A 15,705-nucleotide genomic window follows, 5' to 3' on the forward strand; every position below is an offset into this window, starting at 1 on the left:
GACAATATCATCCCAGCCTCCATCATCAAACAATCGATGGGCCTGGCGCTCAACGCACTGCTGAGCATCATTAATGCCTCCCTCACCAAAGGGTAATTCCGAATACCCTCAAGACTGATCTTATACCACTTCTTTTAAAAAAAAACGACCCTAGACCCAGAAGACCTGGCCAACTATCGGCCCATTATAAACCTGCAATTTATTATTTTTGTTCTTTTTTTTTTTTATTTGGCAGTGCTTATAAAGTGTTTGTATCCAAAGTGCTTTACAAAGGAAAAACAAAGCAGTACAATAACATGAATATGAGGAAAGACAAGCATGATCCAAGGATTTAGTTCATATGACGATTCTGGGAGATTTCAATCTGTAAAAGATGGTTTTTAAGCAATTATTTTAAATGAGTGACATAAAGACATGAGCGCATATCTAGAGTTAGGGAATTCCAGTGTTTGGGAGCAAGGAGTTGAAAAGATCAAAAAAGAGAAGCTGAACAAGAGGGATGAGGTACTAATAGAAAGACTGTGAGCAGAAGGAAGATTTTGACTAGGATGGTAGAGAGAGATCAGGGAGCAGAGAAAAGCAGGGGCAAGGGCGTGGAGACTTTTAAACACTAAGCAAAGATACTAATATTCACAATGCTGTTGAATTGAAAGCCAATGAAGATGAGCGAGATAAGGAGAAAAGAAAAAGGAATATAAAAAAAGAATCCTAACTGCTGAGTTTAAGATGGAGCATAAATGAAGAAAAGCGTAGTTTGGGAGGCTTACATTGAGGGAACAAGCGAAATGAAGATGAGAAAGAACCAGAGTTTGAAGCAAGGTTTTAGCAGAAGAAAAGGTAAGCAGATGATGAATTTTACTCATATTGGAACAGATAATAATGGCAAGATTGAACAACAGTTGCAATTGTATTTAATTATTTAAAGTTATTGTAATTACTTTGCCTATCATCCCCTGTCCTCTCCCTGTTGCTTTGTGAGTGCTTTGAAACATAAGCGCCTAACAAGTTAACAATAAATAAAATAAATACATTTGAAGCTGAAAAGAAAGAGAAGGGTCAAATATGGCACCCAGATTACACGTTTGAAGAGCGCTAGGAGGCTGAAGGGGAGAAAAGAGAAAATGAGCAGACATCCAGGATTCAACAGCGGAAAGACAGAAGGAAAGACAATGGTAAATAGAGTAATTGAAAGAAGGGAATGACATTAAAATGTGAGAATCAACAATGTAAAGATGGACCTGAAAGCCAAAATCTGATATTAAGGAAGCAAAAGAAGACGTATAAACCGTGAATAGTACCGGAACAACAACTGATCCCTGGAGAACACTGCAGAAAAGAGGCAAGGCGCATGAGGTCGAAGCCTTCCAGGACATTGTGAAGGAGCACATTAAAAAGATAGGAAGAGAACCATTTAATGACAGTACCAGAAAAATCCAATGGAAAAAGAATGAAAAATAGAGAGGGATGATCGACCGTATGAAACGCGGCACTGAGGTTGAGCAAAATCAAGATAGAAGAAAGTTTAAAATGCCGGGTTCGAAGAATAGAATAAGATACTAAAAGAAATGCAGTTTCAGTAGAGAAGAGAGTTGAACATAAACTTAAAGGAAAAAAGCCCTCCTGTCGCGCTTCTCAAAATAAAGTAATGACACTAATGGTGATATTCAACAAGATATTTAATTATAAGTCATTAAATTCAAGCATAGATAAGACAGACAAGCCTGGATACAGTGACAAAAGCAAAAAAGATCTTTTCTGATACTGTGACAAAATCCACAGTATCATTTAGTGAATAGACCCTGTGCTACAGACTAAACAACGTATTCTTCAATTATGTGGAAATCACCATTTTAACATCATTGACCTCGCACATAAATCTAAATAAAATTGTTCTACACCACAATCCTCCTGAAGAACCGCCGCGCATCAGCGGCGGGGAAACACGTGTTGAGGAATCACACTGCTTCGCTCTGCTAAACCATAAACCTTTTAAGCCTCAATCATCTTTATTAACTATCTCATTGAAATCAGGACTTCTACCGCGTTATCTAGTGAATACAACTAAGGATATTATAATTTGGAACTTTACTGGATTGCGGAACCATATTGCTTCGCTCTGTCAAACTAAAATCATTCAAGCCTCAATCATCTTCATAAACTATCTTATTTGAAACCAGGACTTCTATTCCAATACCTAGTGAACACAACTAAGGATATCACAATTTGGAATCTAACTGGATCAAAATAAAGCATCAGCAAACTTAGTGACGACAACTAAGTATTCTTACAAAAACAATCACAGCTAACGTGCAATTTACTTTGAGGACTTTGCGGCAGCAATTTAGGACATTAAAAGCCATCATCACTTCCATTAATTTTCTTTTTTTTGGAACCAGGATCCTTTCCTTGGATTTTGTCACAGTATCAGAAAAGATCTTTTTTGCTTTTGTCACCGTATCCAGGCTTGTCTGTCTTATCTATGCTTGAATTTAATGACTTATAATTAAATATCTTGTTGAATATCACTATTAGTGTCATTACTTTATTTTGAGAAGCGCGACAGGAGGGCTTTTTTCCTTTATAGCTTTCCGAGCCCAGGTCAGCCTCTGTGGCATCCCTCAGTTGCAGCATCTCAAACTCTTTTCCAATTGTCAGTCGGCTCAATATCATCCGCCCAGAGCGCCATCACTGTTTCTAAGGCTGATCCCTCCCCCTACTTCACTATGAACATAAACTTAAAGTTCCAAAAGTTTAGAAAGATAGGGAATAAGGAAAATTGGACAAAAATTAGAAGGCTACAAAGAGTTCAGTCAAGGCTTTTTAAGAAGTGGAACAACAGTTGCTACCTTAAACGCAGAAGGAAAATAACCCGACGATAAGGGGAGATTAAAATTAAATAGTAAAAACAGAAGCAAGAGCAGGAAATATAGACTTGACTATGGGGGCAGGAAAAGTATCCAAATGGGGCAGCCTGAGTGATCATAGAGGTAGTATCACCCTCATCAATTAGCAAAAGGAGGAAAGGAGTCACCTAAAACAAACATATCACGAGAAGGATAATCTCTACTGAAAGAGACAGAAGAAACATCATTAATTAGTGAGGATCTAATGTTTTTGATCTCAGAAAGAAATTTGCAATGTCTTCAGAGGAAAGGCTAGAAGGCATAGAAGGATCAATAGTGGGAGGAGCAAGAATTGTATTAAGAGTTGAAAAGAGCATTTTAGAGGAGTTTGCCTGAGATTGGATGAGTCTTTGAAAGTAGTTGGCCTGTTTAAGAGAGGAAGAATACGATTAGAGCAATGAAGAGAATAGTTGCTAGATGGAACCAGATTTATTTTTTTGCCAACATCGCTCAGCTCTGCGAAGTTAAATCCTAAGAGATTTTAGGAAAGGAGAAAAATTCAGAAAGAGGGGAAATAGTATCTGGAGATGAGCGCATAATAGAGATTTGTAATAAACGGGTCAATATTGGCAGAAAGAAAATGAGCATGATCTGATAACTGTGAAAATATGGAAGTAATAAGAGCGAAGGAATCCAAGTTATGCAAGTCACGACCCAACACCTATGTCAACACACCCTCCACACCCCACCTTACCTGAGACTGGGTAAAATGATCCCCATTATTCCCTCCCCTGGTTGTTTGTACTTCCCTTGCTGACAAATTGCCCGCCTTCCACCTCCCCTGTTGTTAGCTCCTCACTCCCTTGTTTTTCTGCCCCCCCACACCACGTTCTTCGCCCTATGATTGTAAAACGCTCTGTTGCTTCTCGAAGCGAGGTCCGCACTCTATTAACACCCTAATAATAATAAATAATTAAAAAAACATAAAAGAGCAAGAAAGTAAAAAATGATCAGCAGTTTACATAATGTTCGTATGAATAGATTCAAGACTGGAAGAAACAAAGATTAGGTTAAGATACCCTAACCCCCTTTCGGATGTGTAGAATGTGAGGGGAGCAGATTGTAAGCTGATTTATTGGCAAAATACAAAACTACCCACCAGAATCTAACAACTGCACCTCCTGAACTATCAGTCGGGGATCCACTCCAAGTGTAGCATTGAGACAGCCACCATCCAGGTGGTGGATGATACCCTCCAAATTATGGATGAGCATGACTCACGTCTCCTCGTCCCCCTTGACCTCTCTGTGTGGTAGATCACAATTAGGAGATGTACAAGGAGGCATGTGTTCAAACCTTACTTTTATTGTTATCTCAGAGAAACAAGACCTAAGTTGAGTTGTCCCTCAGTCTTGGGAACTAGATCCTATTTTATAACAAAAAGGTGTAAACGGGTGCTCGTCGGGATGTCTCTGATAAAACAACAGAAAAAAGTCCCCTGGACAAAACGTATACTTGCCTAAACTCTGACCCTGCCACTATCAAATAACCAAAGCAAATTAAGGGACAATACATTTGGGCCTTGGCCTTCGAAAATTGATAGCTACAGTGGGAAACCCGAATGCAGGGGACCAGCAGGGTCTGCTGGCCAGTCTGCATCTGGAAGCAACAATCCCATAGGCTACCCGAGACTATTCCCCAAACTTACCAAGATGGTCCCAGGCAGCAGACTTCGAAAAATGAACATGCACATTGAATTTCCTACACCTCTGTAGCCATTATGTGGCTGGCCTGCACAGAAAGAGTGGGTGGGGCATAGCCCACTTTTGAAGACTTCCTCGTGCACATACACACCCTGGGAGGGAAAGAGCGGAGAGCCAGGAAAAGCTGTCCACTTAGTACAGAGGGAGGGAAGTATAAGCAGGGGACAGGAAACGCTTATTGTGGGTTTTTCGGGTGAGGTTAGCAGTGGAGGTGGAGGAAGGAGTTGTTTGAGTAATGTTTTGGAGGGGGAGAGTAGTAGCTGGAGGCAGTAGTAGTTGGAGGGATGAAAATAGTAGTGATAGGAGGAGAGTAGTGGTGTTAGGGGGTAGAGTAGTGGTGTGGAGGAGTAGTACAACGGAGTGGGAGGAGAGGTAACATCAAAGGGTGGTGGCAAGGACTAGATTGTGAGAAAGAGACCAGAGGGACAGAGAGACACACACAGTGGGATAAGGGGAGGTGGAGTGTAGAAAGAGAGGGAGAAGAAAGGAGAGGACAGAGCGGACATGGAAGATAAGAAATCTTACAGTATGTTTGCAATGCACCTCCCAATTTCCTGTAGAATACTAACATATGGATTGAATAGGGAAAGCTAGGAGGTTCATCAGGGAGTTTAGATAGAAAAGGTTTTAGGTAGCCATCCATAGCCAAAGGTAGTAATTAGGCAGTAATAACATCACAAAATTCTGCAGAATTAGATATTTTTCTAATACCCTGAGGAAACTATATACTAGAAAATGTATTCCCATAGTTTGTAATAATTGACAGGATTTGTCTGACCAAAATGAAGAATTCCAATCCAAAGTTACTAAGTCCGCCCAAAGATGCCATAAGGATGTACTACACAGTCACGTGGTTAGTGTGGACATGGCCATGGCAATGACCTTTCACAGTATTGTACGGTTGCATGACTTTTCCTGGAAAAAAACGTTGTCCACAAAATACTTAGGTTTGCCGGAGCACATCTCGAGCCGCTCACTGATCCAAACCTTACATGTTCACCTTACTATACTCTGTTTCTTTTGTTTTATCAGTCATTTACACATTTTCTATTAATAACACACCTTTACAGCCTAAACAGACTCTGGTACCCTTCTCTTTATTACACACTAGTTTTCCAGTCAATGATTTCCAGCAAATTAAGGTTCTGCCATCCCTGGTATGGGGCAGACTCCGACAAGGTTTACACGCTTTAAAACCACTACGATGGTGAACTGGCGCAGCATTAAAAAAACAATACTAATAATAGCAAGAGGTGAAATGTCCCCTTGCAACTGCATGCTTCTACCCATCCCTGCCCTGTTTGTACTTACGAGTGTCGTCAACATCCGCAAAATCTTTGAAAAGAAAGAAAAGGAAGAGCACAGTTAGAATCTTTAGACTGTGCCCTGACGTACATCTGTCAAGCATGATAGCAAAAAGCACGTAGATTGTGCTTTAGTACAGGATCAATGCATTTAGTTGCGTATTACAGCTCTGGGAATTAGGTATTCAATGAACTTTGTGTGCAGTTCAGGTTATAACTCATGGAGCATCCAAACAACCTACAACCAACGACATTGGTCACGTTTGAAGAAATCCACCTTTTTTGTGCAGTTGTTGCCTTCAAGGGATAGATCCCACAAGTAAATTCCTTCGTAAACAGCGTAGTCTAGAGATGAGGCTGTACCCTACCAGTCATATACTAGTGTAACTTTGGCGCGACAGGAAAGCACCATTTCCTCATGTTATGATGGCACACATGAACAATAGCCCTTTTTTGCTAAAGGTGGAATGCTGTGCATGAAATCCTTAAAGTGGGCTTTGTCCATAGCACAGCAGACCAGGAACATCTCAACAATTTTAAGGAATTTAAATGAGAACCCTTATAACCGATCGGCAGGCTTAACCGGAGAATGGACTGGTTCACTATTCATGCCACAGGAGTCCAAGGCACACCCCACCAGCCAGGTTATAGCATTGAAGACCTTTGCATCGTACATGACTAAAGATCTGATGACAAGCCATGGCACATCTCCAACTATACTACAGGGTGGATTGTCACGGTGCAGGTTTAAAGGCCTTGAACATGTTGTCCATGTGCATGGTAATAGCATGGAAATCCTATTAAGAAAAGGTACAAGGGTAACACAGGATACATATTAGCCATATAGCAGTAGTTAAATGGGAACTTCACTAGTCACCTTGGGGATTAGTCTGGAACCAGCTGTACACATGTCACAAAGGTAAATCCGGCCTCTGGCTAGCGATGCTCCACAAATAAAATAGGAACCGCCGCCACCCCGTTATAGAAGCAAGCATTGACGTGCCCTAGCCATGTTACTGAAATAAAACCGTGGCATGCTAACTACAAGTTACAGGAATGCAAGTGCTGGAAAGCCATGTTACAGGAATAACATGTTTTACCACAATAACCATGTTAGGGGAATGAAACCAGGACCAAACTACACATGATTTAGAATTCAAATGGGAATAGCACTAGCAGTGTTAAAGAAATGCAAAATGATTGGCACTAACCATGTTAAATCATTATACAGGAAAAGCACTTAAAATGTAAAACATACTTTACAAACTATAGAACGCTAAGGAAGTCAAAACCCTGGGTGGTTATCTAGACTCCAACCTCTCCCTAAAAAACGAGTGAATTCCACAGCCTCTACTACGACATATACCAATAAACTAATCACTGCCTGCAAACCTTTCTTGCCCACACCCAGCTGCCTTTACACTAACCAGAGCATTAATCGTATCCAAACTGGACTATTGTAACACCTTATTCCTTGGTACCACTGAATGTAATCTGAACAGATGACAAGTACTGCAGAACAATGCCTTGAGGTCTGCCATGAATATTCCACGCTCTAGTCACACCTCTGCCATCCGACGGGACACACACTGGCTCCCAGTACGAGAGGGAATCCTGCTAGACACACTAGTCATCACGCAGAAATGCCTCTCACAAACAGCGCCCAAATGCCTGACTGACAAATTCTTGAGGAACTTACCCTCGAGACCGACCAGATCTCCATACCTTCATTGCCACAAAATCCCTGAGTATAAACTGGAAACTGCCGGAGGGTCTAGCTTTCCTGTGCTAGCAGCCAAGGGCTGCAATGCACTCCCTTCTACTATCAGAGCCGAATCGTCTTTCTGGACATTCAGATCCAAAGTGAAAGACTGGCTCTTTGCCCAGCATAACTAACTTACACTTCAGCTATTCGCTTGTCCCTGTAGGTTAGCTACCTGCTGCACTTGTGCCTCTGTACTTTCCAGTCATTACTTTGTGCAACAAGGACTGTTCCTCTGCGTCTTGTATGTATTACTTCTGTTGTAATGTTGACCAATCTGTAACATGGTCTTTATGCCTTGCCGCTTTACTTGTAACCGTACCTGTAACGATTCAACTATACTCAAAGCCCCCAGATACCTCAGGGTTAGGTGCGCTCTATAAATAAATAACCTACACTAAAATATAGAAGTAAAATGGCACGAGTACTGCAGGAGTAAAACGGGAACCACACTAGCCACCCTGCATGGGTAAATCTGAACAGAATAATAGTATTTTCGGGGGCGCAAGGACTAAAGCTCACCTTATATTGCTGTTTGTTGATGTGTATTTGTAAAAGTTGTTTTGTTTTTTGAACCTCTATTCTTATGTGTTGTATTGTAAGTCATTATGTTTTTATAGCCGTTTTCGTGTACTTCAGTTTGGCATGCACTATCCAAGTGCCCCCACACCACTATATGATGGGAAATTTTCTCTTGATCAATGGTTATTGTAATGCCCATGGTTGTGGGGTGACGAGAGCTACCTAATCCATGACCAGGGAAAGCTGAACTTGCTCCCACAACCAAGTGGTGTGAGTGATTGAGTGGGAAAGAGCACTCTCTTCTCCTGTAGCGCTATCATCTTGCACTGTTTCATTAGAAAGTGAGGACACCAACAATTCGTTTTCTTCAGAAAGATGCAGCTAGTGTGGTGATTGGACTATGGCATTAGTGTCAATTAGAGTGTAGTATCGATTACCTCACTATGGCGCTCATTACGGGTTTGGTGGTGTGAACAGAGTTACCACCGCATTACCGCCGCATTACCACACCGCTGAACTACAGGCTTGGAGATAAAGCAGAGGAAACACCTTCAGCAGAATGCTGGAGGTAATACCTCCTCCTCATTGCCCAAAAATGGCCAAATCGGCAGTATTACCGCTGGTTGTAATACCGCAGGTGGAAATACAACCGTAGCAAGTGGTGGTAACGGTAACACTATTTGGTTGTAACTCACTAGTATTACCGCCAAGATAACACCAAACTCGTAATGAGGCTGAATGCACTCATATCGCTGGCACGGACTTGCATATATACTAAACTGTCCAAATCGTGTGCCTTGTTATCTGCACGAATTATGACAGTGAAATGGGGTCATTTAATGGATGTGCCTTTTACTTTCCTCTTTTGGAACTACTGGTCTGCGAAGTGTATATGCTTTAGACTTGCAATATGACACCTTTATAAAGATAGGGCAGTGAGTGAAAATTATACTAACACAATCTCCAGAAATCTTTAGCAGCCTTTGGGGAGCCAGTTCTAACCTGCCAAAAGAGATACGTGTTCTTCACCGCATGCTATGAGAGGAAGGCGCTTGCCCCTAGGAACAGGATGAAGGGCCAGGTCGCCAATAGTAACCCCCGAGTTCTTGGGACCTTGGTTTCAGACACTGGGCTAGTGGCGGCTGGTGCACTTTTTGAATGTAGGGATCTACATTTTTCCCACAATTCAGCGCGAGCGACCGAGCGCGGCGTGGGATCCCACAGGAGGGATCTCCCCTGAGAAAAATGTTGAATAATGGGTTAAAATGGCGCATTATACAGCACACTTTCAGAAAAATTAGGTAAAAAGCCAGGCAGTTTGCAAACAGTTTTGTAGAGTAACTCATGGGAAAATCCAATACATGCAAGCCACCAACCCTACATGGGAGCATTTCACAACGCATTTTTATGATGCCTTCCTCCACAATATATGCCAGTATAATGTTTACGATGGCTGTGCCAATATATGCCAGGATTCTCATATAAGAACATAAACATGTTTGCTTTGCGCATAATGCCAGTATCCCCTTGGAAGAGCATACTCCTGTTAAATTGCCGTTTCAAATGCCGTGCCAAAATTAAAATAAAAAGTCTAAATTAGCTTCAACAATGTACGCCAGTTTATTCGAGTAAGTCTATTACAATGCTTGCTTACTGTTAAATGCCCAGTAAAAAATGCCATGCCACAGTAGCGAATCATAGCTGTGTGTGAGGTGTTTGCGCGCTCGTGTTCGTTGTGCCCGATTATTTTGTGCGTTACCCAGTTTTTTTTATTATTTCGTATTGTCTATCCAGCCCTACTGTGTGTTGGGTTTGGAGCATTTTCTTGTGCATTCCACTGTATATTTTTTAATTTTCGCAGGATTTTTTTTTAGTTTTTTTGTACCAGCAACCCTACTGCGCATCTATGAATATTTATATATTTTTTCCTTACAAAGTGAATATTCGATTTTCAAACTTTTTTTCAGAGTGCACAACATGGCAGACTAAAGCTAATGTGCGTGCCAAAATCCTAAACATTGAAGGAATCCATTTTGAGATATGCGGCACAAAAACATGATTTTTAAGCCTCTCTGGAAAGTGGGCGCATTTAACAACAATAGGGTGCTGGCTCCCTATTGAGATAATTACCTCCCTGCTGCGATGACGGAGGGGGTGGTTTTCATTACAATAGGGCGCTGATGAGTGATTAACTCCCTGCTCTGGCGCGGGAGTGGGGAGATAATCATCTTAATAGGGTGCCTCAGTACCCTATTGTTGTTAAAAGCACCCGCTCCCGCGAGCGCATTTAATTTCAAAAGGACGCCTTCTCCCAACACCAAAAAGAAACATTTGGTGCCTCCAACCCTCCCCCCTAACCCCCTAATTGACATGGGGCGCGCCAAATTGTTCTTTTTCTGACCGGGCGCTGCCGCCACTAAGGCCGGCACTGATCACATGGTTATGACTTTGGGTGATGCTGCTATATGCTTATAGGTGTAAATAATTGTTAGTCCAATATTATACAGTTGTTTTATTCTCTAAAGTTTTACTGGACTTTAGTTGTGGTTTTAGTGAATTTTTTCCCAAATGTTCATGCACTTTTTAACGTGGATTTCAAGAGGATACGTGGACGGCTAAATAAAGGTTATACTAGATTGGTTGGACTATGATTTCCGGTTTGCTGGACCTAAAAGAAAATTGCTTCATTTTCACTTCCTTATTAGCCAAGTGAACTCATTCGACTTGTTTGCGTGGATTCGACGGGCCTACAGTGGTTCTTGTGTGCCTTTCATCCGAGTTTTGTTTTAACTGTAGACAGGTGATATTCATAGTCACAAACATGAAGGGTGCTACCAAAGTCAGCTGGAAGTTGCAAAGCACTGGCTAAACGTCGCTGGTAGAGCACATGGCATGGTTAATCGAGGCAACTTGTTGTTGAGCACTGCCAATTAGTATCACCCTTGAGAAGGCCTCAGCCACACACATGCTTCCTATCTCACCAGATTTCACCGAAGAGATCTGTTCCTCTACCCGCTTTGGCAAACCCCTCTGCTTCTCAGTTAGAGTTTTGAAGTGCACATACCTGTGTAGTCATCGTAGTCCCCTGCAATGTCTGAGGAGGAGAAAGCAATGCAAGAATTAATGACCTATTCGCGGAAGTATACAAACCAACTTTTTGCAAATACCTTCCAGCCTCAGTATTAAAGGAAACATACTCCCTGTCCCATCAGAGATAGGCGTTGGGCAGGGTTCACTGTTTTTGTTTGATTTTTATTTTTTGTAAAAGAACAAACACCACCCTTATCAACCATCATCTTATATCTTCCATACCGCGCCTTACCACCACTCACAGGTGAACCCCCAGGCTGTCCACCACACCCCTCCATGTCCCCCTGATGGACAGCTATCTTGCCCTATGAGATGACCTGGCATTCTGGGCATTGCCTATCATGTCTCACCAACTCAGATACACCTCCATCTTTTGATGTTTCCCCTCACAATCTGGCACCCTCCACTTCGGTCCTTATATGTCATGGCTCCTCATCTCTCTCTAATGAACACCCATCTTTAACCTTGTGAATCAAATGGAATAATCTGCACCGAATGGACCATCATCTTGAATGTGGTCTTCAATACTACATAATCTTTCCCATCAACGACCAGTACCCTTATGTCTATAATATTTGACAATCTTCCCAAGATAAACTGCCACCTGGGATCAAACCTCTTTATTTGTCACAACCTCACAGCTATATTTGCTGTTCCATTTCAAGTCTCAGATGGCCCCCAAATGAATTAACCAACATTTTCTGTCTAACATTTCATACCACCCCAGGTCTCTGAGATAAACTAATGCCATGGCCCTCATAGCCCAAAATATCCCTCAGTTGAACACGGAGCTTCAAACTCACCTTTATCCCCAATAACATCTGTATCAGTCGTCAGAAAGCTGTACATGGGTGGAGGGTTTAGGGACTCCACAAACATCATGTCCCTGTCGGAGAAGGCTAGCAGTTCTGACTCTTGCATGGGGTCCAGCAGCTGAAGGGAGATGGGGCTCGTGGAGGTCATAAGACTGGGCAAAGTCCGGACTGATGTTCCATGTACACTGTCCAGCCCCGGCTGAGTCCCTGGCAGGGCAGTTGTATTGTGTGGAATGGTGGGGAGTCCAGAAGTAGTATTGAGCAGCACTTCAGCCTGCGCTTCAGTTGTAGGGACCGCAGTCGCGACATGAATATGAGTCACAGCCGTGGCTGTGCTAAATGCAATGGGGAGTTTTTCAGTTCTAGGGACACTGGGGGCCACTGACACAGGACTGTGGGGGTGGTGTTCAGCAGTCGGAAGTGACGTGGTATCATACTGATTCAGAGTTTTAGAGGTTTGAACTATAGCCCCTGCCGTGGGAAGATTTACAGTGTGTGTCGTCTTTGGCAACAGCAGCGGTGTCTCTGTGAGTGGCGCTCCCTTGGTACTCCCTATATTCCCTTTTGTCACCGGAGCCGGTGTTGTTTTGGGGTTCCCTGGTTTACTTGTAGAAGGGATTGCACCAGCTCTAGTGGTTTTGACCACTGGTTTGGCAACTCTTGGAGCGGACGTTGCCTTGGCTTTGGGAATGGTCGTGCTTGGGCGACTAGTGGTGGAAGCAGTGGTGGCTTTTGTGGTGCTTGGGGCCAATGTTGTCGGTGCCACCAGTGTTACAGGTGCGGCAGAGGTTGACATTTTTAGCCGCTTGTCTCTTTCCACTTGATCTGGCTTCACCACGATCATGGAGGTCACTGGTGTCACAAAGTTGTACTTGAGCGACAGGTTGGTTGCCTTTTCTGTCAGCAGCCTGCGGGTGGTGGTATCATTGGCTTTGATCCGAGCTTGCAGCAAGTCCTGGATGGTGAAGTACGCCCACAGCCGCTGTACAAAGATTTGAATTTGGTCAAGGTCCTCGGAGCAACCGAATGTTGGCTCACTGGCATTGCCTGTCACTGGTATGTCATTCTCCAAGCTGACCCTGTCCTTGTAATTTTGGGCCGTCATCCTTATCTGCAGGTCAGCCACCCCTGGCTTTACCTTTCCTGCCACCACTAGTTCGGAGCCAGCAAAGTAGTTGGGGAAGAGTGTCTGGGTGACATCTTGTACACTATTGCCCAGGTAGGCCAGCTGAATGTCATATAGAAGCGGGCTGGCTATCTCATCATAGAAGCCCTTCAGTTGCAACGTGGCATCGGCGTCTTCATAGATCCGTCGTGCCACACCGCGGTTGTCCAGTGAGAGGCGCCGCATCAAGTTGTAGTCTGCATCATCCCCGAAGGCCAGACCGAAAAGCGAGATGCTGCCCCCCATGGCCTGGCGGGCATTTGAAAGGATGCGACCGGCGGTGGTCACCCCAGAGGTTGGCTCTCCATCGGTGAGAAAGATGATGAGTGGGATTTTCTTCTTTGCTTTGGCTTTTTCCTTCTCTGGGAGTGTCTGGTTAAAGACAGAAGCAGCAGCAAGCAGGGCGGCATTTATATCAGTCCCTGGCAAGTAAGAGAGAAAGGCAATGGGATGAATTCCTAGAACAAGAAACATTGTCAAGTTAGTCATCTTTGCTCCTCTATGGAACACTTTCCAGAGCCTGAACGGAGCCGCCAAGAGATGAAGCTGGAGATGCTAGACGTGGAGCCTCATTACAAGTTGGGTGGATATTCTGGCAGAAACACCCCAGCCGTATATAATATCTCCACCAGTTGACTGTCTTTAAATCTTCGCAATTCATTGGCCCTCATTACAAGTCAGGCGGTGGACCATGATGCTATTAGCACCATGGTCCATGCCGGATTCCGCCATGGTGGATGGCGGAATTACCACCCCATTCCAAGGTGAGTGGGGCGGTAATTCCCCATTCACCATTTTCCCTTCCCCATTCCCATTTTTGCCCCATAGGGCATAATGGGGATGGGGAAGGCGCTAATTACGGCACCGTAAATTACGGTGCCGTAATTAGCACCAAGGTCGCTTGCAAAAAGCAGGCGTTAAAGTGTGAATCAGGCGTTAAGGGTTTAACGGCGCCGACGCTCTTTACGGCGCCGTTAACTCCTTAACCCCTGACTTGTAATGAGGGCCATAGTGTCATAGTTTACTACTGGCAGATGCACTGCTGTGATGCCACTGGGCATTATTCCAGCAATTCCACCTCCGCCCGTGGTAACCTTAAAGGCTATATATTCTCACTTATTTCTTCTACTCCTTCCCCTCTTCACTGTGAAGGTGGAAATGCATAATGTACAGTAGTCGTTTCTATGTACATTTCTGACCCTTTTCTGCAGTACATGGGGAATGGTGGCGTGATGAGGGGCATCAGGAATTCCCACTTTCTCAGCCTGCTTCAATGTCCCCGTGTCAACCTTCTAAACAGTTAAAAGGGTATCAGGTAATAATGTCCCCATACATAACGTCGCCGGGAAAAGCCATTGGCAACATTATATATGGTGACATTAGGTATGGGGACGGATTGCGGGGATGTGCCCTGCTCCCCATGTATAAAAAATAAAATTGGGGGTTGCGGGATGTCCCCCACATGTTAAATGGAATAATGTCTCTGCAAAAAACAGTGACATTTTTGTTAGGAGACATTTTTGCGGGGACATTATTACATGGAACAGTTAAAAGGGGATTGGAGGCCTTTTCACATTTTTTCCTCCCTCTCTGGAGTGGAGTTCAAAATAAATGGATTTTCAGGCTGTAAATCTGCCTAAGAAAACCTCTAGTGGTATTGCCACATAATTTCCCTCCAACTCTGAATCCGGCAGACGGTATAATTCTGGCAGTGTCTGGCAAACCCCGCCCAGTTTACAGTTGCCGCCAAAGACAAAATGGCCCCCGTTGGCCTAATGAGTTCAATGCTTTACATCTGATCCATGTACATCTATGTATACAGCTCTGCAGTTGCACCAATGGTCCCACTCGTACCACTCAGACTCTCACACAGGCGTTAAAAAGGTAAACATTAGCCAAAGCATGCCCTGCAGTATTGGATGCCCACTTAGAACGCTAGACTGCTCTTTTAACCTTCCATGCACTTATGCTGCTTTTGGGGTTCCTCATAGGCTGCCACATTCTGTCCCTCTCATAGGAGTATTATCTGCAAGGTATGGGATAAGATTGCAGGCTATTGGGAGAGCTCACAACTCCCGCAGTTTCTGCCTCTGACAGCAGATGACGCTGTAGGAAATGGCACAGAAAGCCTTGGTTTGTCAATGACTGCTGTGGCGGCGGAGATGGGTGTATTTACGAGGTTGGGTGGGGGAAACAGGGGATGGCCAGCCCTCCTCAACCTTTTTTTGGACTTGCCAACTTTAACATGATTGCATCTGCAAGATGTAATTGCAATCATTTCTTCAGATCGCTCCTACACTTAGCGGGCACACGGGCAGCAGGCAACAATGTCTAAGGCAACTTAAGGTCTGATGCACAGAAGTGTTTTATAATGGCGCTATCCCATAGGAAAATGTTCTGTGAATCAGGCCCTACTATAGTGGACCTCATTACGAATTTGG

The 15,705-nt window shown here is 43.6% G+C and overlaps 1 protein-coding gene across 1 annotated transcript in view; it reads right to left on the minus strand.

Moving 5' to 3' along the window:
• ITIH6 (inter-alpha-trypsin inhibitor heavy chain family member 6) overlaps window positions 1–15,705 on the minus strand; it is a 458,640-nt gene that overhangs the window by 72,762 nt on the left and 370,173 nt on the right. The window contains exons 9-11 of the mRNA XM_069645329.1: window positions 12,088–13,686; window positions 11,259–11,288; window positions 5,918–5,941 (exon numbers count right to left, since the gene is read on the minus strand). Of these exons, the coding sequence (XP_069501430.1) occupies window positions 5,918–5,941; window positions 11,259–11,288; window positions 12,088–13,686 (1,653 nt within the window). The remainder of the gene's footprint in view (window positions 1–5,917; window positions 5,942–11,258; window positions 11,289–12,087; window positions 13,687–15,705) is intronic.

The sequence above is a fragment of the Ambystoma mexicanum genome, chromosome 2p (genome assembly GCF_040938575.1).
Source record: "Ambystoma mexicanum isolate Mex_15411 chromosome 2p, UKY_AmexF1_1, whole genome shotgun sequence".
In the NCBI taxonomy this organism is placed as follows: Eukaryota; Metazoa; Chordata; class Amphibia; order Caudata; family Ambystomatidae; genus Ambystoma; species Ambystoma mexicanum.